Genomic DNA, 23494 nt, shown 5'->3' on the forward strand with positions numbered 1-23494 from the left:
CGCTGTGTCTCCGACCACTAGGCCCCAGTTACACGCAGAGAAGGTCCTATTTAACCTGTATGAATAGATCCATTTTTATGGCACTACCAGAGAGCAGATTACAGCACTCTGCTTACTTCAGTAGTAGCAGTGCACATGCTCAATCTGCCTCCCCATTCATACAGGGGACACCGACCCCCCCAATCCCATAATCCATTGGGTGCTATTGATCAGACAGTTATTATATATCATGTGGACAGGGGACAAGTTGCAGACTTGGTGTGACCCATTTGTTTTGGAAAGAAAATCACAGCACAGACTAGAATGAACCCATTGAAACAAATACTAGCCCAATATGCCCATGTAATCACTGCTGGTTTCAAGAAAGCTTCCCGGGCAGGCAGTAGTTGTGTAGGACATCCTAATGCTTATCCTTAGTTTGTGCGATTTCCACTTCTCCCATGTGAAAGTATGGTTATGAGTAGAGATGAGCGAGTACTGTTCAGATCAGCCGATCTGAACAGCACGCTTGCATAGAAATGAATGGACGTAGCCGGCACGCGGGGGGTTAAGCGGCCGGCCGTCGTCAAAGCAGAAGTACCAGGTGCATCCATTCATTTCTATGGAGCGTGCTGTTCGGATCGGCTGATCCCAACAGTACTCGCTCATCTCTAGTTATGAGTACGTGAAGGTTACTGCCGCCCTTACAGTGGTTTTCCATACTAAATATCAATGAGCTATGTATTATCTGCTGGGAAAAGCACCGCGTCCCTATCAATCTGGCATCGATTACTTTTGGGAAAAGTGTATTCTCTTGGACAGACTCCATCCAAAATTGACTCGAGCCCTGTATATAAGGTTAATGCAAAATAAAAAATCAAAGTGTATGATAATAAATGTATAATCCTACACACAAAGCCACTGAATTCTACAACGCAGAAAGTCCAATTACTATTAACACTAGCCACAGCCATAACCAGACACACAGCTTCCTTCCCAGACAAGCAGTACACGATTTTCTTCCTCTTTTTTTTTGTTATTTTACTGGTGGACCTCAAATTATTTCATTGTACAAAAAAAGCAAAAACTAAAAACAACAAAATAACAAAAAAATATCATTGGGGAGGCGAGCCGAGAGCGTTAGCACTCCCAACAAAATAGGCAAGGGAGTTATATGAAGAAAAAAATATATATTAAAATAAAGGAACGCGGGTAGAATGAGAATGGGGAAAGCGAAAGAGCAAAAACAAGGCCCTGCCGCTGCTAGGTGGTGGTGGAGGGATCTGGGAACGGGGTTTCAGAACGGGAGATCTTTTACTCAAGGTCCTTTTGTCCTCAAGTGCATTTGCCAGTGAGATAAGCACCGAGTGAGTAGTATGGACTAGGAAGGTTGAAGGGGGACAGAATTTTTTTTTTTTTAATCTACAGGCGGCCATATTTTAGTCCCTTAGTCTTCCAAAACGATTGGTTCACTTGTACTGGCAGGATGGGGTGTAGTGAGGGAGGGCAGAAGCCCAGAAGGTCTTGGAGGCAGTGGTAGCTTCAGCTTCAGAGGTTGATTCGGGCGTCTGGCGGCTCGGCGCATCTCCATGTGTGACAAGGATTTTCTTAAACATCTGTAGAAGAGACGAAGACAAGAAGCAATGAACAGCAGCACCAAAACACTGAACGATGTAACAGACTTAATATGCAGTACAGTAAACTTCCATCAATCCCACACAGGACATCCACAAACCCCAATAATTATGTATATGACTGGCACCTACTAGTAGTATATATATATATTATATTGTGTATGTCGTGCTGCGGCACATACCTGGCCTACACAAGAAACCCCGGTAAGTGTACAGTGAGGGGTTACTATATAAATTTCCCAGATTAAAGGGATTCTACCATTAAAATCACATTTTTTGTCGCTCACACGTAGGAATAGCTTTAAGAAAGACTATTCCTCTCCTACCTTTAGACGTCTTCTCCAGGCTGTCGTTCGAAGAAATCCCGATTTTTCATCTGTATGCAAATGAGTTCTCATGCAGCACTGGGGGCGTCCCCAATGCTGCGAAAGAACTCTCCAGCGCCACCTCCATCTTCTTCAGGAACGGCCTCTCTGTGCGTCTTCTTCCGGCGCTGGCTTCAAACTTCTAGGCCTCGGGCAGAGCAGACCGCGCATGCCCGTCGCCACAAGAAAAATGGCCGCTTACACAGTAAGTAAGCGGCCATTTTCCTGTGGCCTATGGGCATGCGCAGAGAGACTTCTAAAGGTAGGAGAAGAATAGCCTTTCTTAAGGCTATTCCTACTTCTGAGCGACAAAAAAATGAGATTTTAATGGTAGAATCCCTTTAAGGCATTTCTCCAACAATGCCAAATTAAAATTTTTACATATTTTTTTGGTTACTATAGAGACAGTGGTTTGCAAGTCAAACTCTAGGATTTCGTTACCTTGTGTCTTTAGTAGCCACAAAAACGACAGGGTTAGGGGCGTCAGCGAGGTTGAGTTTCTGCCTCTTGACATTGGGCTGATTACTAGAACGGACACCTGATGAGAAGGAGCGCCCATTGGCAGAGAATGGAGTAACTACCCCCACACCAGAGACCTAAAACAAGGGGGGTAAATGAGGGGAACAAAATAAATATATGAAAAAAAAAAATTGGAATAAAACAAAACAAAAAACAACACATTCATTTCTATGGGCCCATATACATGGCCGTAGTTTTTTGTGGCTTTGTATCTAGGCCTCAGTGAAGAGCCATAAAATAGTGAGCAGGTCCTATATCTGCCCAGATTTGTAGCTCGCGCCATTCACTCCAGTGATCAAGTCCTCTGTGCAGTTTACCACATGATATCATGCCCCATAGTGGCCCCAACAAATTTTCAAAAAAAAAATAAAAAAAATTGGGGGTTAAGCCACTCCAGAACTGCTATTATATTCGGGGATGTCTTACACCCCACCGTATAAATAAGCAGAGGCCCATGAGACTCGATCAACATAAAAACTAATGTTACTCATCCCTGGACTCCGGCGCGTCGCCCTGACGTCAGCGACTACTGATTGGGTTTCAGGGGTCACTTCGGTTTCGGGCAGAAGCACCAAAGAGAAAAGGGGGAGACACCTGAGTCCAAGGAGGGTGACAACGCCCAAAACGGCCATCGCCTGTTCGTTCTCCCCACATCTCACAGTGTTACCATGCTGGAAGTTATTGACTGAATAAAACAACCTTAGGGTGAGTTCACACTGAGTATACGCCAGTTTATTCTGAATGTAAAACACGTTTAGAATCGGCGCGTATAAAGCAGATCCCATTCATTTCTATGGGAGCCGGCATATGAGCGCTCCCCATAGAAATGAATGGGCTGCTTTTTTCACTACGAGCAGTCCCATTGAAGTGAATGGGGAGTGCTGCGTGTACGGCTCGGAATGAGCAGAGCTTGCCGTATACGCCGGCACTTTCCATTCACTTTAATGGGAGCGCTCGTAGAGAAAAAAGCAGCCCGTGCATTTCAATGGGGAGCGCTCATATGCCGGCTCCCATAGAAATGAATGGGATCTGCTTTATACGCCGCTGATTCTGAACGTGTTTTACGTTCAGAATAAGCTGGCGTATACTCAGTGTGAACTCACCCTAAGGGTGCATTCACACTACGGATACGCTGACTGATTCTGAACGTTAAAACACGGTCAGAATCAGCGCATATAAAGCAGATCCCATTCATTTCAATGGGAGCCGGCATACGAGCCATTGAAATGCACAGGCTGCTTTTTTTCTCTACGAGCGCTCCCATTGCGTGTACGGCTCGCCGTGTGAAGGGGCCCGGCGCTCGTCTCATTCCGAGCCGTACACGCGAGGGAAATGAAACTCCATAAGACATCAATGTGCTGATGGACATGGCGGCAGGCACTGCAAGAGACTCCTATACTTACTGCTTCGAATGCTCTTTTGGCGGGCAACACCCCGATAGTACTGACTCTGCTCTGACTCAGTTGGTTACGGTTTATTGGAGTTTTTGTTCCACGAGGAGTCTTCGGTTTCAGTGGTGCTTGGGCCGCTAGGAGAACAGAGAAGTTTATTAGAACACAAAAGAATTGAAGAGAAAGTGAAAGCAAGACTGCATATCAAAAAAGAACAAAAATCTGCATCTCACCAAGTTCTTTTACGATGGCAGCCAAGGGAGGACGCACCAGCGGCGATATTTTCAGAGGCGTTTTAGATGCTTTCGGTAGTCGAATGGAACCTGAGAAGAGAGGTCAGCATGGTAAGTTGTTGTGAAGAGTAATAAGACATGGAGGACAAGGGGTAGGAGTATAAGACTTTGTAACTCACTAAGTAAGTGTAACTCACATTCTGCCTTAATGGAATTGGAGTTGATCGGGGCATAGGGTCGGCGAGCAGCTCGCCTAGGCTGCAGAATATCTCTGCACATACGCCGTGCAATGCGGGTTAATTTGGTCGTCTGCAGGAGGAACGTCTGCCGGTTCTTTGCCAGTAGCTTGGCGCGGTTTGCACTGGTGGTGTATGGAGACAAGCTCTGAGCTTCTGGCCGAGAAAGATGGGTGCGAGGGTAGGTCTCCTAAAAACAAGGAAGGAAAAACATTGTTACAACAGAAAAGAAGTGTATATACACAAACCGCACTTATCCCCCGTCTCCATGTGAATGATTGGTTGTATGTAGGGACGCTCCATTCAGGTCTAGGGCACTGACTGATTTAGCCAAGTTACAATCTCCCCTCCTCATTCAGCTTTACCACTGCATTCACACAGAGGACTCAAGGGCCTTCATTCCTATGATTTTTGGGGTCCCCCGGGTCAAACCCCATCAGACATTTATTCCCTACAAACTTACCCCTACGTTCCGAGTTGCACCTTCAAGCTGTGTTGGCGTTTTAAGCCCTCCATACTTCTTCCAATAAATCCAGCAAGACGCACAAAGGCGACACTGCATGTTAGGCGGACCCCATGCATACCACTGAGCCGACACTGTGGCTGTAGAGGGGACAGATGTATAAGAAGAGAGCAAGAAGACAAAGTAATATACAGAGAGGACAGAACCAATGTAGGGCAAGGAAGCTAAGACCGAGCTTACTATGGCAGCTTTCACAGGTTAGACCTTTCTGGAATCCAGCTCCATTCAATCCAGGCTTAGCTCCGACAGAAATAATCTGATTGGGGTTGGGTTTGGTGCTAAAATAAAAAAGACTTGAGTTATAAAATGCTCATACAGATGTATTACACAGAAAACCAAGAAGAGCTTTACTCACTAGGTTGGGATATAGACTTGTTTCAGTTTGCTGTCTGCTTCAGCTGCCTTCAGACGTTTCTGTAGGAACAAGTTAAGATGTTCACGTGGAGTCTATCACCATTTATGACCCTTAAAAATCCTGACAATGCTATATAGAGGACGAAGAACCTTGTCTAAACATACCTGGGATCTCATGACTGACAACTACAGGCTTTGTTGCCTCCAAAATGACAATTGCAAGAGTCCAGGAGATATGCACATCAGTGTCCAGGGTTCCCTGCACCGAATTCTCCCCAGCACCTCCATTCACTTAGACGGGGGAGAGGCTGAGAAGAATCCAGGGCGGAGAGCCTTGGACATCCAAATCCATTGCCAGGCATTAAAACAGAGATTCCAGGGTCAATGAACATCCATGACCATGACCACAGGAATGTTTAAACTGCTCTTCCTGTCAGGACACAACTCCCTTTAGGATGCCCTATGAAACTTTAGCGCACCAGTCACTAAGCAATGTACAGATGTGTAAGAATTGAGCTGAATTTGTGCAGCTAATCTATTGCAATGAAAAGGATTGGAAAACTGGAAAATCTGTTTTGCACAACTTTTATTTTTTCCTGCCTTCTGTGCTCATATATCTCGCTGCAGCAGTTTAGCTGTATCCTATATACAACTCTTACCTGCTGGATGTATCTGTCTGTCGTCTTCCACATGTAGTAGAATTGAACAATGCTAGCCAGGGACTTCCAAGGCAGCTTAAGAAGGAAGAAAATGGGAGTCAGTCTCTTTATGTATGAAACAAGGGAATAGTTCATCACGGTGCAATGTCCTAACTAACTTACAAAGTCTTGCCGAATGTCATTAAAATCCTTTCCGTATTTCTCCAATGCTTCCTCAAACAGCATGGCTTCTGATGCAGACCACTCTTCCATCTCATCCCGGCAAAGGACAGGACCTCCTTGAGGGACAAGAGTGGACATGGCACGAGCAAGATCATAACCGTTCCTCTGTAGTGTATCCATGGCATGAAACTAGAAAAAAAAAATGAGTGCAAGGGGTCAAAACACGACATATGGTGCGATACTTCCCAAAAGAGTAGTAGTAGGAGCGATAAGAGAGTGGAAAGGTACTTGTACCCCCCTTGGACTCTCTGGAGACTAGAGGACACTAACCAACTGGAATCTGTATTACTAATGGCACTTCCCCCCTCTTAAACACACACAGAACCAAGAAACCTTTTCATACAGTTCCCCTTGAACGTGCTGTATGTTACACCTAGACTACCAAGAGTTTGGTAATATGACAAAGATCTCAACTCTAGCAGAAGAAAAAGAAGAAACTTGATTCTAACCAGCGTGATGTCACGAGAAGCTGCCGCGGCGCTCATATGTAAGCTTGGCTGCCTTATGGAGCTGCTACAGTCCAATGCTCGAGCGAATGTACCAACAGCTCTGAAAAGAGAGACGTGAGGTCATGAGAAGCTGCAAGTGAATATAGATGGGACTTAGAGTAATATTTGAGGGTAAACGCATAAGATTACCGAGCGACAACAAGAAATTGGTCAATCTGCCTGTCGGTCAGAGGATTCTCGGGATCCCACACTTTCATTTCCATTTTCTGTTGGTTTCGATTATCCGATTCACCTGGAAGACAATAACATGGATCAGGGGCTACGGTGAGAACGTACCTACAGCTAGAAACGTGGGATACGGTGTCTGATATGGTACATGATACTATGTAACTGCAGAGCTTTATAGAATGGAGACCTGCCTGTGATACAAGAGCATTATAAGGACTCACCCTCTGCTAACTGGTCTGGGATTTCTGCCTGATACTTGGAACCGACCCGGATCTCCCCTTGATCAGCCAGCAGAGTCTTCTGTACCGGGTCAAATACCAGAGAGTAGAAGAAGCAATCCTAAAAACCACACAGAGGATTAGTACAGAAGCACAAATACAAACAGGGGAAGGTGACAAAGCAATGACATGATGGGTTTACCTCCTTTTCCAGGTACTGGCTCAGTATGTCCGTCTCATTTAACAGAGTTACACTACATTTACCCCTGAAGGAGAAAAAAAAACAAAATGGTCAATGGTTTTGGTTGGATTTTATAGTCCTTAGGATAGTCCATACCTGATGGGTTGGACCACAATGATCAGCCAGTACCAAACACAACAGAGGTGGCAGCACATAAGTTCAGGTCCTTGTATAGTAGCCAAGCACCGTCACTGCACCTCAGCCCCCACGGACTTCAATGGGATCTGAGCTACAGTTCTGGCCCCCGGCATTATACAGGGCAACTGTCAAATTGGGTTTCACATATTAATTAGAACAGGACCCGTGTATACATGCTGGGCATTGGATTACCGCAGAGGCAACTGTCCCCTCGGCATGTCTGGACAACCCTGTACAATGGAGAGCGGACCCTCACCATGGACGTACCTGATATGTGTGGCAGGTAACGACTCAAACTGACGGGAAAGAAAGAGCTCACGGTGCTTCAGCTGGTGTCTCTGTTGTTCGGCCACGACTGGCTGCTTAGACTCCTCCTCAAACTCCCCTACATTGTGGTAAGAAATGAACCTTGTCAGAGATAGATAATACTCACTCTACATGCTTTAAGTACTGCAGTGCCGTCCCATAGACTTCAACGTCTGTTACGTGAGCAGCTCAACCCTAGTAATGTTTACATCCCAGGAGCCATGAAGTCCTGGAACAGCTGATCTGCAGGGGTACCACAGATCTATTATTGATGGCTCTTTCCCCAAGTCCCATAATCTTCAATGGAGAGAGCCATGTGCAAGTGTGACCAACTCTAAATTTGTTTTAAGGAGAGACACTTAAATACGCAACAGGGTTAACAGGACCCAAAATATATCCCCAAATACGACATGACATTGATATGCAATACTGGAAGGCACACTGGTGCTGAAAAACCAGAAGAACCAGCGGAAGAGGCCTGGTCTCCTTTCCTACTCAGTATACATGCACAATGTAGCCCTCGTTCACATCAGCATGGGGATCCCCCGACCGGAATACAAACGTAATGGCAAGCGCTGTGCTGTAAAAGCACAAGGACCCAATAGACTATAATGGGGTCCATGTGCTTGCCAAGCGCACAAATCATGCGGACAGGAAAGTAGATGGCGAACTACTTTCCTGTCCGCAAGATCCCTGCGGAGATTTGGACCCCATTATAGTCTATGGGCTTTTATTGCACACCGCTTGCACTTGCGTTTGGTCTTCCATTCGGGGGTCCTCATGTGGACTCCCCCGGATGGAATCCAAATGCTGATGTGAACGAGGGCTTAGCCAAGCATGCATGTGTATAGGAGAGGAGTCAGGACAGCTATGGGCTGAATGAGTGTTCAGCTGACAGCTATGATACGTGTGTCCCCTTTTACTCATTGGGGCACATTTATCATTGTTCTGCACCACGTCTGTGCAAATACGGATCCCTGATCCCTGCCAGAGGCTGCGCCTTGTCATAAATGAGGCCCTGCAGCGCTGCTGAATATTTAATTGCTCTACAAATACAATTATTAGTGATTAAACATTAATATTACCATCTATAAATTAGAAACAAAAACTTACTTGCATTGCTGTCTGCTAAACTGTTCAGACTGCTTGAGATATCTCTGCGACGGAATAGACAGACCACTTTGGCTTCTACGTTACCATTTGCAGTCTATAGTAGGAGAGGACACATATTAGTCACATGACGCTCAAGGTGCATTATATGAATTGTCCCCCTGAATGAAGACGGCGTTACCTTGTTAAGTTCCTCTATTCTGCGGATCAGGTACGGGTTACTGGAGGAGTTTTCAAAATATACATAATCTGCAAAAGCGACAAAAAGTTTCGTTACATCTGATCGAAGAATAAAGCGCAAAAACCTAAGTTATACAAAAGCATAAGGAAAACCAGATCTACTAAATCCAATACCTACATCTATAGAAGACCTCGAGTACATTAAGGGGATGGATTCATGTTTAAAGGGGTTGTCCAGTTACGGCAGACAAATATTTATAACATAAAAGTGATACAATTTTTCCGATATAATTTCTTTATTTCTCTTGAAGTTATGCTACGTTTATTTCCAGTGGATAAAAATCAGTCCATGGTCACGTGATGGACACACAACACTGCTGAGACTGTAACGCACTGTACACCTGTGTGTCCATTACGTTTCCATAGACTTGCTTTATGCACTGGAAAAAAAACAAAGACACAAAGCAGAGATTTAGAAAACCATAAGGCCTTGATACAAGAAGTATACTAGAAATGGTGCAACGCTTTATGATACAAACATCATTTATTTGCTGAAACTGGACAATCCCTTTAAGAAGATAGGAGGTCAGACCGCTTAAACCTCCGCAGATCTGGAGAAATAGAAAGGAGCGGTGGTCGAGGAAGTGAAGCATCAGCTCCATTCATTTCAATGGGAATGCCAGGGATAGACGAGCACTGTAAATGACATGGAGGGAGCGTTATGTGCGCTTATCGAACGCTCTATTATCCCTTGTTCTCCTAATAAGATGAGGTCTGACCCTAACTGAGCTGCAAGCCGGATAACTTGCTATGATGGGGAAACCCTTTAACTGATCAAAGTTTAAAGAGGACCTTTCATGGTTTGGGGCACAGGCAGTTCTATATACTGCTGGAAAGCCGATGAATTCAGCACACTGTCTGCTTTCCTGATGGCCCCGGGTGAAGAGCTATCGGTCCCGGTACCGTAGCTCTTTATCGTCAGAAGGGCGTTCCTGACACACTGTAAGGAACATCCTTCTGCACAGCAGCGCCAACAGCACTGTGCTCTGAGACCGGGGAGGAACGCCTGCTCCCCCTCCTGATAATACTCGTCTATGGGCGAGCACTGTGAGCAGAGGGAGAGGGCGTTCCTCCTCACTCACACAGTACAGCGCTATAGGCACTGCTGTGCAGAAGGACGTTCCTGACAGACTGTCAGGAACGGCCTTCTGACTGTCAAGAGCTACGGTACCGGGACCGCTAGCTCTTCACCCGGGGCTCAGATCGGGAAAGCCGACAGTGCGCCAAACTCAGCGCACTGTCAGCTTTCCAGCAGTATATAGAACTGCCTGTGCCCCAAACCATGAAAGGTCCTCTTTAAGTGTGAGGACGGTGGCTCAGTAGCTAGCATTGCAGTCTTGCAGCGCTGCAGTCCTGGGTTCGCATCCTGCCAAGGACACCATCTGCAAGGAGCTTGTACGTTCTCCCCATGTTTGCGTGGATTTCCTTCCACACTCCAGAGACATACTGATAGGGGAAAAAATGTCTAAAGTGTGTCAGTGACTGCTCTACAAACACAATATACACTGCAGGCACACTGCACAGCAGATAAACAGTTAATATACTGTATGTCATGAGAATCTGTTCCAGTGATGTAAGTTACAGACCCCGCTGACAGCACAGGCTGCCCATATGCAAATGATGGCGCCGTGACAAAAGTGTCAGCACAAAGACTCCGGAGCACTAAGGCGTCGTACACAAGGACAGAGGCAGTGAGGGCGACACCTTTGTAATGACGCCATCACCTGCATATAGAGAAGCTTTAGTATCACAGCAAAAGCCACCATATAAGACCCAGACCCAGAGGTCCAGTCTATTATTCCGGCTAGTAAAGTGCATCAGGGGACCACACAAGTCCCAACACAACATAAAAAGGTCAGCACAACAGCGCCCCCATGTGTAAAGGCTGCTAGGATCATCTTTATGGTAGTCAATCTAAATCAGTTTTAATCTTTAACCTTAAATGATCCATCTGGCGGATTAGTCCTCATGGACCCAGAGGTTCCTGCAGATCACATGACCTGGGGGTCAAAACCACAATGTAAAATCCACCGGATAAGGCAAATCTAAACTCAAGACCCCTGACAATCCCTTTAATCATCAATGCTAGCCAGTTGGTACATAACACATGCACTGCAGTATGCGCTATTAAGTCGTGTTCACACACACAGTATTTGTCAGTGCTCCAATAAGAACCTCAGACAGTGATTGACCGAGCGGTCGCCTCCCGTGTGTTGTAGGGGGCCAAGAAGTGGCGACCAGCAGGGATCTAGGACGTAATACAATAGCAGGTGGGGCTAGAATGGAGAGGTTTAAATCAGGTGCATCGTGTATCCAGTAGGTGGCGCTGCTGAGGCTCCGCCCGTCCTATCTTACATACCCCGTAGGGGTTACATTATTGAAGTAGAGGCCAGCCATGCTTCTCCTATAGGTAACCCCCCTGGTTTGATGTAGATACAGCCACAGAAGACAGCGCCACCTACTGGATCCACAGCATACCAGGCAGCAGCAGCTTGTATCCACTACCCCCAATTCTGCCTTTCACTAGTGATAAACACTTCAAGCAGCGAAGGTTAAGCAGCCATTTAAGGGTTAATATCAAGAAAGCATCTAGCAGGGTGTAGCCCAGGACGCACGACAACCGAGATTGAGATCTCTCATCTTGTACCAAGCTACTAAATAATTCAGCCGAGGCTTCGCGTTTCCAAAATGGCCACTACTCTGCCGTCTATCACAGAATAGCATCCTAAGGCTAAGGACGTATTCAGACGGCTGCACATTAGACGATGGTTTGTACATTGTGTGAACCCGTCAACTCTGATAACCCAAAATGACATAGGAGCCTTGAGTGAGTTTATCCAAATCCATTCAGCTATTCCAAAGGTATAAGCCCCGGCAGTGCTAAAGTGAAGTGATATGACAGTAGAGTCTCTGTGGGCGGAGTCTGTATGCCGTGTCATGCAATGTTACCGCCCACTTGGCTGGCAGATCCTAATTTTCCATCGACACTAGAAGGGCTTATATCTTTGGAATAGCTATACAGATATCGATGAACAAATGTGGCACAGGATGACAGTATGAGATGTAAGTCATTGGGCTTTTTGGATGTAGTGAGAGGTCCCCTTTACTGACATGTGGTACCCCAATATCACGCAGAACTAGGACGTTCACATAAAGGCGCGAACGCGCTGCACAATTTCCTAGACGATTATACAGCAGCATGTTCATCTGAAAAAAAGTGGCAAAAAAAAAAAAAAAGAAACACCAGAAATTGGGTCCTCTGCCAGCAAGGGTTAAAATCTGCAGCTATATACAGGCATGTCGTGGGTTAAAAACCGCACCACCAGTCACTTTATGGCACAATTAGTGTAAAGCTCATGTGAGGGCAGATGAGAGCAGGGTAGCGGTGGTTATACACTGCGCCATATGGCCACCGTCTTAAAGAGGCTTTCAGGAAACCCAACGCAGGAGGAATCCTCGTCCTCTAATGTGCGTGCACCGCTCTACAATTCTGACGGCAGCCATGACAGTGGCCGCCATCATTCACATGCTACACCCGTGTTCACTGCTGCCCAGCTCTCCCGCCGGCCCCAGGAGCCTCCTTCTCCTAAGATGGATGTCAGACGAACTGGGACGCCTGCCCAGAAAATCCCAATAAACAGACAATAGTAAGCCATCGAGGGAATGTGCGGGAAGACAATGAAGTGTCCTCAATGCCAGTCTGCAGTCAGCGAGGTCATGGGGAGAAGGGGAACTTAGAGAGTAGAAGACATGTCAGGGAAGAAGAAGAATAGAGATGGAAATCGGCAGGAGAGTAGAAGAAGCCGCAGTGATGTGCCAAGTATCCCTCACTAATATGGAGAGAGGACCGGGCACTGCGGACATGGAGACTCACCTCCTGGGAGTACCAACGGATGGGGCCTGGCCCTTTAATTGCCAGACATCTGCCATTGTCACACCTTTGTATACATTAGATGGTCTGCCAGTCCCCTCCCCCCATTAATGTGATATTTTACACATTAACCAGCCTCATTGCCCCCATTATACAAATTACAGTGCCAGGTAAGAGGGGAAGACAATACTGAATATAACTCTAACCACGGTGACTGCAAGTGCCCACTGACTGTTCCCAAAACTGACAAGTACTCACTAAACCAGGGGTAGGGAACCTTCGGCTCTCCAGCTGCTGTGAAACTACAACTCCCAGCATGCTCCATTCACTTCCATGGGAGTTCCCAGAACAGCAGAGCCAGTATGCATGCTGGGAGTTGTAGTTTTACAACAGCTGGAGAGCCGTACGTTCCCTACCCCTGCACTAAGCCCTGCCCGTTCCAGACCTGTAATAGGTTTAATGGGGACGCGACTGATCGGCCTGAAATACGGACCAGAGGTCTATGATCTGTGAATGTCTGGTGACTGCCCAACACAGAGCAGGGACCTGGACTCCGAGCATTGTACCTGTATGTAGGATTCTAGGAGTCCCGGCCCCCTGTACTGTCCTCTCATCACCTTTTCAGTATTGGACCGCAGTCCTGCCCATGTTGTTTGGAGTCCGGGTCCCTGCATTGTGTTCAGTCCCAGTTAACATACATTCCCAGGCCTAAGGCTCTATTCACACACTACTGAAAAAAGACTGCCTTCAAAACAAGGAGCGTCCGTGCCACATAGACGTACAACAGCCATGAAAACCGGACAGTTTCATCCTCAATTACACACAGAGCTGGGAGCACCACATGGACTATAATGGGGTCCGCCCTTTTAATACTGGCGGACATCATGCCGGAGTCTCTAGTGCAGATGTGAACAAAGCCATATAAACTTGTATACTTGTGGCCTAGGAAAGACCAGGACTAGAGAACGGCACAGACTTATCATCACTATTGGGACATTTCCATTGTAATACAGCAAACAAAACTGATATAATATTTGGTTTGTGTGACAGAGGTTACAGCTTTCCTGACACTTCCTTGTCGGGCCCAGGCGTTGTTACGGCCTCTGTTTTCCAACGGATCAGATAGTCCCCATCGACTAGTTTGGGTCCCAGCACTTTTGGGGCTACAGGCATATGAACATGTGAGTACCTGGAATATATCAGGGTGTCCCCCGTGCCGCCAGGGACTCACTGATTTCCTTCCGCTCAGGCCACATAATAGACTGGTCTAGGATCTGTACGGGTCAGTGTGCTAGCCGTGAACAACATGACCAGTGCAATAAATGTGGCCATGGAGTCTAACAACAAGAGCTCTGCTATTCTTGCAAAACTGTGAGAGAGTCTCCGATAAACATGTGTGAACAGAGGCTTAAAGCCAAGATTCCAACATATACCCTTCCCAAAGATTGTATATTGGAGTTCAGACCTCTACTAGCTGCCCACTGATAACAAGAACAGGGGTCTCTCTTACCCCCATCTGATCGTCAGCCATTCTTCACAGGTTTATAGGGCTGACGAAGAGAAGCGGAGTACAAAGCTCACTAATCTCCAGCAGTCCCATAGAGCGGGATAAGGGCAGCAGAGATCTCAGTCTCGGGGATGTTCAATGATGATTGTTTTACCCAAAAGAGGACAAAGCATCAGAAATAATTTGGTCAAGTTTTAGTGCTCAAGTAATGTGAGAAGTAACATCACCCACCATCACTGAACCTGTATGGCCTGTCTGAGTGACCAACATGGACTACAGTGTGTATAGGATCATTCACTCTGCCTAATGTGTATGGATCCCTTTAGCCAGTCCACACTATGACCATAAGCCCCAACCATTTTACACCCATTTCCCCTATGACTGCCCATTCCTCACAGATACAAAATCCAGCACTGGACCAAAGTAAAGACTGGCCAGAGATGTGTAATGTACAGTCAGCAGCAGGGTGGCTCAGTGGTTAGCACCGTCACCTACACACTGGTTTCCTCCTACGCTCTAAAGACAAACAGATAAGGAATTTAAATTGGGGCAAGGTGGACAAAACCTGAAAATGCTGCAAAATAAGTTACAAGTAAGAAAAATAAAGAACTCCTAGAATCCACCCCAAAGATATGTCAGGTGACATTACTATTATCAGAACCTCCCACACTCGTATACAAGACAAGATACAAATGAGCTTTATTAGCATTACCAAAGAATAAAACATTTGTCCCGAGCTGCACTTCGGTCCGCATGGGGACACTGTCCACTTAAAACCCACCGACCCCATAGACTTTAGTCATTGTCCTTGCAGGACTTCTCTCTGCTGATTTTTGGTAGAATCTGTGACAGTGTCTCCTACACAGATGTGAGCGTAGCCGTACAGAGGCCGATAAACATCTGAATAAATGTTCATAAAAATTAGCTCATGACCTGTGTAAATACGGCAGCGATCAGATGATAAATAAGCAAATACCGAACGCATTAAAAAGCGGTTATCTAAGACTCCACATGGACCCCATAGACCAGACCTGGGCAAAGTCCGGCCCCCGGGCCATATCCGGCCCTCTGACTGATTCAGTCCGGCCCGCACAGCTTTGACTAGGGAGGCGTGTCTAGGGGGCGTGTCTTAGTGCCAACCGAAGATGGAGATGTGGAGCATGTCATAAAGTACTGAGAGATGTAAGATGAGCTGCAGGGGGGAGAGAGAGTGTGAGCGTCTATATGTCTGTACGTCTATATGTCTGTACGTCTATATGTCTGTACGTCTATATGTCTGTACGTCTATATGTCTGTACGTCTATATGTCTGTACGTCTATATGTCTGTACGTCTATATGTCTGTACGTCTATATGTCTGTACGTCTATATGTCTGTACGTCTATATGTCTGTACGTCTATATGTCTGTACGTCTATATGTCTGTACGTCTATATGTCTGTACGTCTATATGTCTGTACGTCTATATGTCTGTACGTCTATATGTCTGTACGTCTATATGTCTGTACGTCTATATGTCTGTACGTCTATATGTCTGTACGTCTATATGTCTGTACGTCTATATGTCTGTACGTCTATATGTCTGTACGTCTATATGTCTGTACGTCTATATGTCTGTACGTCTATATGTCTGTACGTCTATATGTCTGTACGTCTGTGTGTGTGTCTCAGTAACCTAGGGGCAGAGATGGAAGAGGAATGTTATACTAGGGCAGAGATGGCAGATGGAGGGGGGACATGAAATGGGGAAAATAAAGGGGGATATGAAACTGAGGGAGAAATGGAGGGGGGGGGGACATGAAACTGGGGGTAGATGAAGAGGGCACTTAGACTGGGGGGACATTAAACCGTGGAGAAAGCTGTAGGGGGACCTGTCTGCCTCTAGTTGCCCCCAGTTTAATGTCACCCTCCAGCTACCCCTACGGTTTAATGTCCCCCTCTAGTTGCCCCCAGTTTCATGTCCCGCTCCAGCTGTCAATTTATTGCCCCCCTCCAACTACCCCCACTGTTTTATGTCCCCCTCCAGCTGCTCCAGTTTCATGTCCCCTCTATTTTCCACCAGTTTATACTGGGGCACCAGGAGAGGGGCTTAATACTGTGGGGCAGTTGGAAGGGAACATTATAATGTGGGGGCATATAGTGTACGGGTGACTGTAGGAGGATTATACTGTGTGGGGGCACATGGAAAGAGGATTGGGAATGGGCGGAGTCACCGTAGAAGTGGGTGGAGCTAAATTTGCCGTGGCACGGCCCTCTAGCATAGTTTCAATTTCTTATGCGGCCCCATGGGAAAATTAATTGCCCACCCCTGCCATAGACTATAGTGGGGTCCATGTGTTTTCCACACGAATCATGCAGAGAGAAAAGTACTTCAAGCAGCGCTCTTCACTCCGCATGTTTCGTGTAGACGCCAAGCAGAAGTCACATGGGGTTCTATGGGTTCTTAGTTTACAGCTTTTTAATGCGTTCAGTATTCCCTTCAGGGGGTCTCCAAGCAGATTTCCCAAACGGAATACTGATCGCAGATGTGAACCAGGCCTAACATAAAATACAGGATAATTTGCAAGCCCTGATCAGAAGAAAAGGGGGTTTGTGTCCCCCATTCTGAATAGATGAGTGGTCAGGCAGCACAGGCACCGCTCCATTCACTTCAGTGGGAGCGCCAAATATACCTGAGTACTGTAGTTTGGCCATCTCTGGTGCTGCCATCGGAATGAATGATGGACCACCAACAGGGGAGAAAAGTCCCATGTCGTCCTGATCAGTAGGGTCTGAATGGTTGGACCCCACTGATCTGCAGTCTGATGGGAGATAACATCCCTTTAATATGTAAACTGCATAAGGAAGAATGAGGGCTTACTTAAAGGGGTTGCCCAGTAAAATTTTTTTTTTTTTTTACAAGAATTTATCCGGATACCCCAATCGTTGCTTTCCTCCTCCTTCTCCCCCCCCCCCCCTTTTCTTTCTCGCCCCTCCCTCTCCTCGTACCCTTGTCTGTTTATGGCGGTGTCAGGGTCTCTCCCGTCTTGTCTATTCACGGGAGGCCCCATCCCCGTATTGTTGATTTTCTTTTTTTTTTTTTTTGTTATGCCTTGTTATGTTTTTGGCCCTCTGTTGTATACTGGGCCTTTTTGGTTTGATTATCTGATTGAGTGTTGTTCCACTCTGTTCCGCTCCTTGTTTATTTCACTCTGTACTAATAAAGAATTTACAAAAAATAAATAAATAAAAAATAATTTATCAGGTTAGCATGACAAAATTAAAACTCAGATGACTCCCTGCTGTTCTCTACTTCCTGATCCCCACATGGAAGAGGCTTGTAAATGGGCAAATAGTCAATCACTAGCCACAGCGGTGACACCACCAAGGTAGTGGGGACTCTGGCAGCTTCAGAATGGCAAGGGATCATTTGAGTCATTGCATTTGTTGCCTGCCATGTCATCCTCGTGTTATCTATTCTTCTGTCCTGTCAAACTAAACATTAAAACATATTAATTTTCTGATTATAAGTTATTGGAATTCCTATTATAAGAGACTAGCTGGTACCCGTGACTTCGTCTGCGGTGATTGTAGCAGTGGGTATATACAGGCGCGGGTAAGGTTTTCGTACTGTGTATAAGGGATGGGATATGAAATGTTAGGGTGCATTCACACTGAGTAAACGCTAGCTTATTTTGTAGTGTAAAATTACACTTGTAAATTTTGCTATCCCATTGACTTCAATGACATTTTACAGGTGTATTTTTACAGGCGTATTTTTACACTTGTAAAAAAATATCATTGAAGTCAATGGGATAGCAAAATTTACAAGTGTAATTTTACACTACAAAATAAGCTAGCGTTTACTCAGTGTGAATGCACCCTAAGTTTGTATCTTGTTTTTGCTGTAATTCAGAGAATACGTGAGACTTTTGTGTTGACGTTAACTTGTATTTGAGCCGCTATACGGTGTCGTGAGAAACTTTACATAGTGACTTTGGGACAGAAGTATTTTAAGTTAACCCTTTCCCGGCAAACATGGCTGCTCCGGAGCGTTAAAGAGAGCCTCCTGGGAGTATCGTTAAGGTGAGGGGCAAAGTGGTAAAGTCTATGTATATGTGATTGTGTGGGGTTAGGGGCGAGGCTGTAGAGGGTAATAGGAATTTTGGGGCTTGCTATGGTCCAAAGTGTGTGAGATTGCAGAGATGGTGGTGTGAGTTTGGGTTTTGTGGGGGTCCTGGCACAAACGTATGTGCGCTATTGTGACGAAAAGTAGCCTATTGCGCAATTGGGTGCATTAACTATGTTTGTGGAAAATTTCAGCCAAATCGGTGGAGCGGGTTTTGCGTGATTGAGGAACAAACATCCGAACATCCAAAACTCACAAACTTTCACATTTATAATATTAATAGGATAGGATTCACAGAAGGGGGTTGACCATACAACCATAGGAATACATATTGTCTATATTCCTATGGTGGTATGGTCAACCCCCTTCTGTGAATCTCTTAAAACAGATTAGTCTAATGAAGGATAACAATGGATCCTAGAAGACCCCAATAACCATAACGGGGTCTGTAAGGTATTCGTTGTTTTTGCCAAGTTGTGCATGCAGGACTGCAGACAGACTGTGCTAGAGGCCAACATAGCCTTTCAATGGATAATAATTGCAAATTACAATGCAGGTAACTCATTGGGTAGGGGTGAGTGCCGAGACCTCCGGCCATCACAAGAATAGGGGTCACATTCTCTGGTCTGAACGGAGCAGCAGGTTAAGCACGTGCGCTGCAACTCCATTCATTCTCTATGGGACTGCCATACGAAGCCGAGAAACAGCCCTTAAAGATGCATTTATTACAAAGTAAACCATTCTGGGGCTTTTGGACTTGTCATACATAATGACCACTATTGCCCCATTATCACAGAATGGTTTGGGTTAGGTCATGGATTTTGCACTGCAGAAAAGACGTCTTACATGGCTGAGGTACGATCAAGTTTGTTTTCGGCTGCTTATCAACAGATATACAGCGTATGGACATGAAACCTTCTAGTAGCCCTTGTTAGCTAGTCCAAAGCAGGCACTAAACTACATGGTACGGTTTCGCACCGGAAGACAAACTAGGCCAACCTGAGGTGATCCAGTGTCATGCAGCTGAAAAGGGGGGAAACTTTAATGGGCATAAAATTTACCTGCATTAAAAGCACCAAGTCTGAGAACCTGGTGTCATTCAATTTCAGTACACAATCTTATGCTGCAATATTTTGCCCCAACTCCCCCAACTTCCCCTTCACAATAGGGACTGTGTGTTTTATTGTACAGTATCATTTATAAGAGCTCATGGACATGACAGTGTGTAGATCGAGGGGGTGGGGCTGATTTTATGATGGCACTTAAGTGACATCAATGGGGGGTGGGTCTGTTCTGATGTCACGGAGCAGGACCGGATCTGCTCTATAATCAGCACAAATGGCTGGAAGCCCCTCAGACGGCGCACACTGTCCCCTGCATGGTGCCTAATATATACATTGTACACCTACACACAACTAGTATCATGCACTGGAAATCCTCCACGTATATTACAGTTCTGGCAATGTAGAGGAGATAGGAGTCTTATCCCGGGAGTAATACATCTTACCGGGCAAGTGTTATTACTAATCTACACCCCAATCCATCTTTACGGAGGGCGGCAGCAGAGACCTGACCCTCCTCTCCCTGCAGCCGCTCTCCTTGAGGGTAGGTTAGCAATACAAGATTATTTGGGGGTGCCATGGCTGATCAGCTGTTTGCAGGGGCTCGGCCTTGGTACAGCGTCCCCCTCCTCGGTGTTTACATGGCACACTGTAGGTGTCATATTACGTCTTCATCCCATTCACTGCTATAGGACAAGACTGATCTATAAGAGACCCTAGCAGCTGAGGAGGGGGGGCGGTCACTGATCTAGCCCCAGGACAGGAAGTCAATAAATTAAGAAAACCAACAATTATAGTAAAAAAAAATCTGTCAGAAAACTGCACATATCAGGTTGTGTCTGCACATATCTGTGTGAACACAGCCCAAGGTGGAGGGTAAAGACTGCCCATTACATGAAGACAAGTAGATCAATGCAATGATATAAGATTCCCATAGTAAAGAGTAACCTGCACCAAGTTTATGGGACCCCTCCTGCAGCCTGGTGTCCAGGGCCTGTATACTGCAGGTGAGGGCAGAAAGCACTGCGGCTCCTTCCTCCTACGCCCCCTGCAGGCAGGGCAGGAAGCGCAGCAGCGGTGGGGGCAGGAAGCGCCGGCTAAGGCGTAGCATCCCATTCACACACAGCTTCAGCCTGCGACTCTGCGTCTCCAGTGCGGCCTCAGCCATGATAGGCCCGGCGCTGTAGGTGAGCATGCCCCCGCTGCGCCCCCCGCCCCGCACACGGATCACTGGACACCCGGGACATACAACCGCCTCTTCAGTATCTCCAAAACGTCCAAAGCTCGGTACTCACCGCCCACCCGGTACATATTCGCCGCCATCTTTCGCTCTCCCGCGCACAATAACTCGGGGCGCCGAGTGTGCTTCCGGTGCCCGAGGAGGGGGGGAGAGAGAAGAAAGGGGGATACTTCCGGTAAGAAAGAAGAAGAGGGGGAAGGACTTCCGGAAAGAAAATAAGGAGAGCTGGTTGGAGGAACTACTTCCGGCGAGTAATGACGGAAAAACACGAGGTAGTTTAACGGAAATAGCCGAAGTGTTAACAACTAGCCAATCAGGTTACAGTATTAGAATCATGTGGTCTGTGACTGCCTGTCAGTGGCTGAGGGGAGAGGCTGGTGCGCATGTGCAAACTGCTGGATTGTATGTGCGCTGGAAGCGAAGCTGGGGCTTGTAGTGCGACAGCAGAGGCTTCTATGTCGTGCTACGTGTAGGCCGGCAATGGCCTCCTGTTACTTCACCACAGGATCACTCATATAATAAGACCATTAACTTACTGATTAACATACTGATTACCGCAGGAGCATAAGCGCATGTTCACACACAGCAGCAAATTTTTGAAATTCTCAACTAAGTCTCAGTTCACACCTGCACTATTATTGCAGTTTTAGGCCTTAGTGACTGAACCAGCTTTGGCATTCACCCATTACCAAATACCAAAAGCTATGACTTTATTTTCTACAATTACATGGACTGCCCAAAATCGTATGCAGGGAAAAAAAAAGTCCTGACTTAGGATTTTCCATCGCCAGTTTCAGTTAGAACATGACAGACCCCATTATAGTCAATGTGGGGTGGGGGCTCTGTGCGTTACTGCTGTGGTGGCCATCTGGCTGTCCGTTGTTCTGGTCCTGAACCACCGAAATGCAAAACCTAGATCTGTATCTCAATGACTAACTTAATAAATCAAAGAAAATTCTGTCATTGTCTTTAAACTGGTTTTAAATTAAAACATTTTGGAATTATTTATTTTTCAAATAAAACTTACATTTTTTTATGTTTTTTTTTTATTCCCCCCTCGTGGACTTGAACTTGCGACCTTCTGATCACTTACATAATACATAGCACTGCTGATGTGCTGTAATGAATTATACTATCTGTAGTTAGCTGACGGCCAGTGTCAGCCCATTCCTTTGGCACATTTTCACACTAACATCACTGGTCCATTGAAGGATCAGAACAACGGACAGGCAGACTGCTACAACAGCGGTTACATATGGAGTCCAGCCGCATTGACTATAATGAGACATATTGCCCTGGCACCGCTGCCCAGCAGTTTCATTCAGACCAAACACATCCAAAATGAAACCGCTATTTTATTGTCTTCAGACCCCGGGGTATAATAAGTGAAGGCCCAGGAGAGGTGATCGAAGATAAGGAAATAATGTTACTCACCTTCCCTGGACTCCGGCACGGCTCCCTGTTCTCTTCTGCCTGATGTCAGAGGTCACTGATAGAGCTTCGGGTTACGGCAGCATCATGACGCATAATTATGCCGAGGTGACCCCTGGGGTCCAATCAGTGGCGCTGATGTCAGACAGAAGCGCCAAAGAGAACAGGGAACCGCCGGAATCCAGGGAAGGTGAGTAGCATCATTTATTATGTTCAGTCACTTCCCCTGGACTTCCGATTATACTCTGGGGTCTGAAGAGACGTCAAAGTATAATAATAATTTGTCGGGCCGCTATGGGAGATTATACTGTGTGAAGGGGCTGCTATGGGGCATTATACTATGTGGAGGGGCCGCTATGAGACATTATACCATGTGGAGGGGCTGCTAGGGGACATTATACTGTGTGAAGGGGCTGCTATGGGACATTATACCATGTGGAGGGGCTGCTAGGGGACATTATACTGTGTGAAGGGGCTGCTATGGGACATTATACCGTGTGGAGGGGCTGCTAGGGGACATTATACTATGTGGAGGGGCCGCTATGAGACATTATACCATGTGGAGGGGCCGCTATGAGACATTATACTATGTTAATGGGCCGCTGTGGGGCATTAAACCATGTAGAGGGAGCTCTATGGGACATTATAGACACGTGTGTCCACCCTAAGGGGACATTCACACGGGAGTAACGCCGGGCGTGTATCACAGCCGTACACGCCGGCATTATGGCAGACTGCCGAACACTTCCCATTCACTTCAATGGGAGCGCTCGTAACAGCGGCGTTTACAAGCGCTCCCATTGAAGTGAATGGGAAGTGTTCGGCAGTCTGTCGTAATGCCGGCGTGTACGGCTGTGATACACGCCTGGCGTTACTCCGTGTGAATGCCCCCTAAGGTTACTGCTATGCGGTGCTCTATACATTTACCTCTAATTGGGGGAGGCACTTGGACTTTTATTGCCTCTAATAGGAGAATGCAGCTGCATCCGGGGAAATAGCAGCAAACCCGTGTCCGGAAGCCTCTGGTGGCAGCACGTATGTGTTATGTTTTGTGATATACAGTATGATTTAAATATTATATATATATATATATATATATATATATATATATATATATATATATATAATTTTTTTAATTAAAATGGCACATTGTACAAAAAAAAGTTACCCTTGATCTAAGGGGTTATAAGTCTGAGATCGGCAGTTATCCAACCCCGGGCATTAGGAAAAGGT

General features: G+C 46.2%; 1 protein-coding gene across 1 annotated transcript; it reads right to left on the bottom strand.

Moving 5' to 3' along the window:
* Positions 1-1006: 1006 nt before the first annotated feature.
* Positions 1007-21018, bottom strand: MTA2 (metastasis associated 1 family member 2). The gene is made up of 18 exons (XM_075281183.1): positions 20886-21018; positions 8987-9054; positions 8809-8902; positions 7657-7774; positions 7213-7276; positions 7014-7131; positions 6754-6856; positions 6565-6664; positions 6056-6244; positions 5894-5968; positions 5236-5294; positions 5061-5158; positions 4821-4960; positions 4319-4547; positions 4122-4211; positions 3901-4025; positions 2420-2574; positions 1007-1595 (listed from the first exon to the last, which is right to left on the bottom strand). The coding sequence occupies exons 1-18, from the start codon at positions 20911-20913 to the stop codon at positions 1427-1429; spliced, it is 2022 nt and encodes a 673-aa protein (XP_075137284.1). The 5' UTR covers positions 20914-21018; the 3' UTR covers positions 1007-1426.
* Between the last annotated feature and the right edge of the window lie 2476 nt (positions 21019-23494).

Source organism: Leptodactylus fuscus, chromosome 7, assembly GCF_031893055.1.
Source record: "Leptodactylus fuscus isolate aLepFus1 chromosome 7, aLepFus1.hap2, whole genome shotgun sequence".
Taxonomy (NCBI): Eukaryota; Metazoa; Chordata; class Amphibia; order Anura; family Leptodactylidae; genus Leptodactylus; species Leptodactylus fuscus.

Excerpts from the sequence above, each read along its gene's own strand:
- MTA2 (XM_075281183.1), bottom strand. The coding sequence starts at position 20,913 with ATGGCGGCGAATATGTACCGGGTGGGCG. Across the intron at positions 4,548-4,820 it reads GTGCAACTCGGAACGTAGGG|GAGACCTACCCTCGCACCCA; the intron begins GTAAGTTTGTAG and ends CCTTGTTTTTAG. Across the intron at positions 4,212-4,318 it reads CAATTCCATTAAGGCAGAAT|GTTCCATTCGACTACCGAAA; the intron begins GTGAGTTACACT and ends CTCTCTTCTCAG.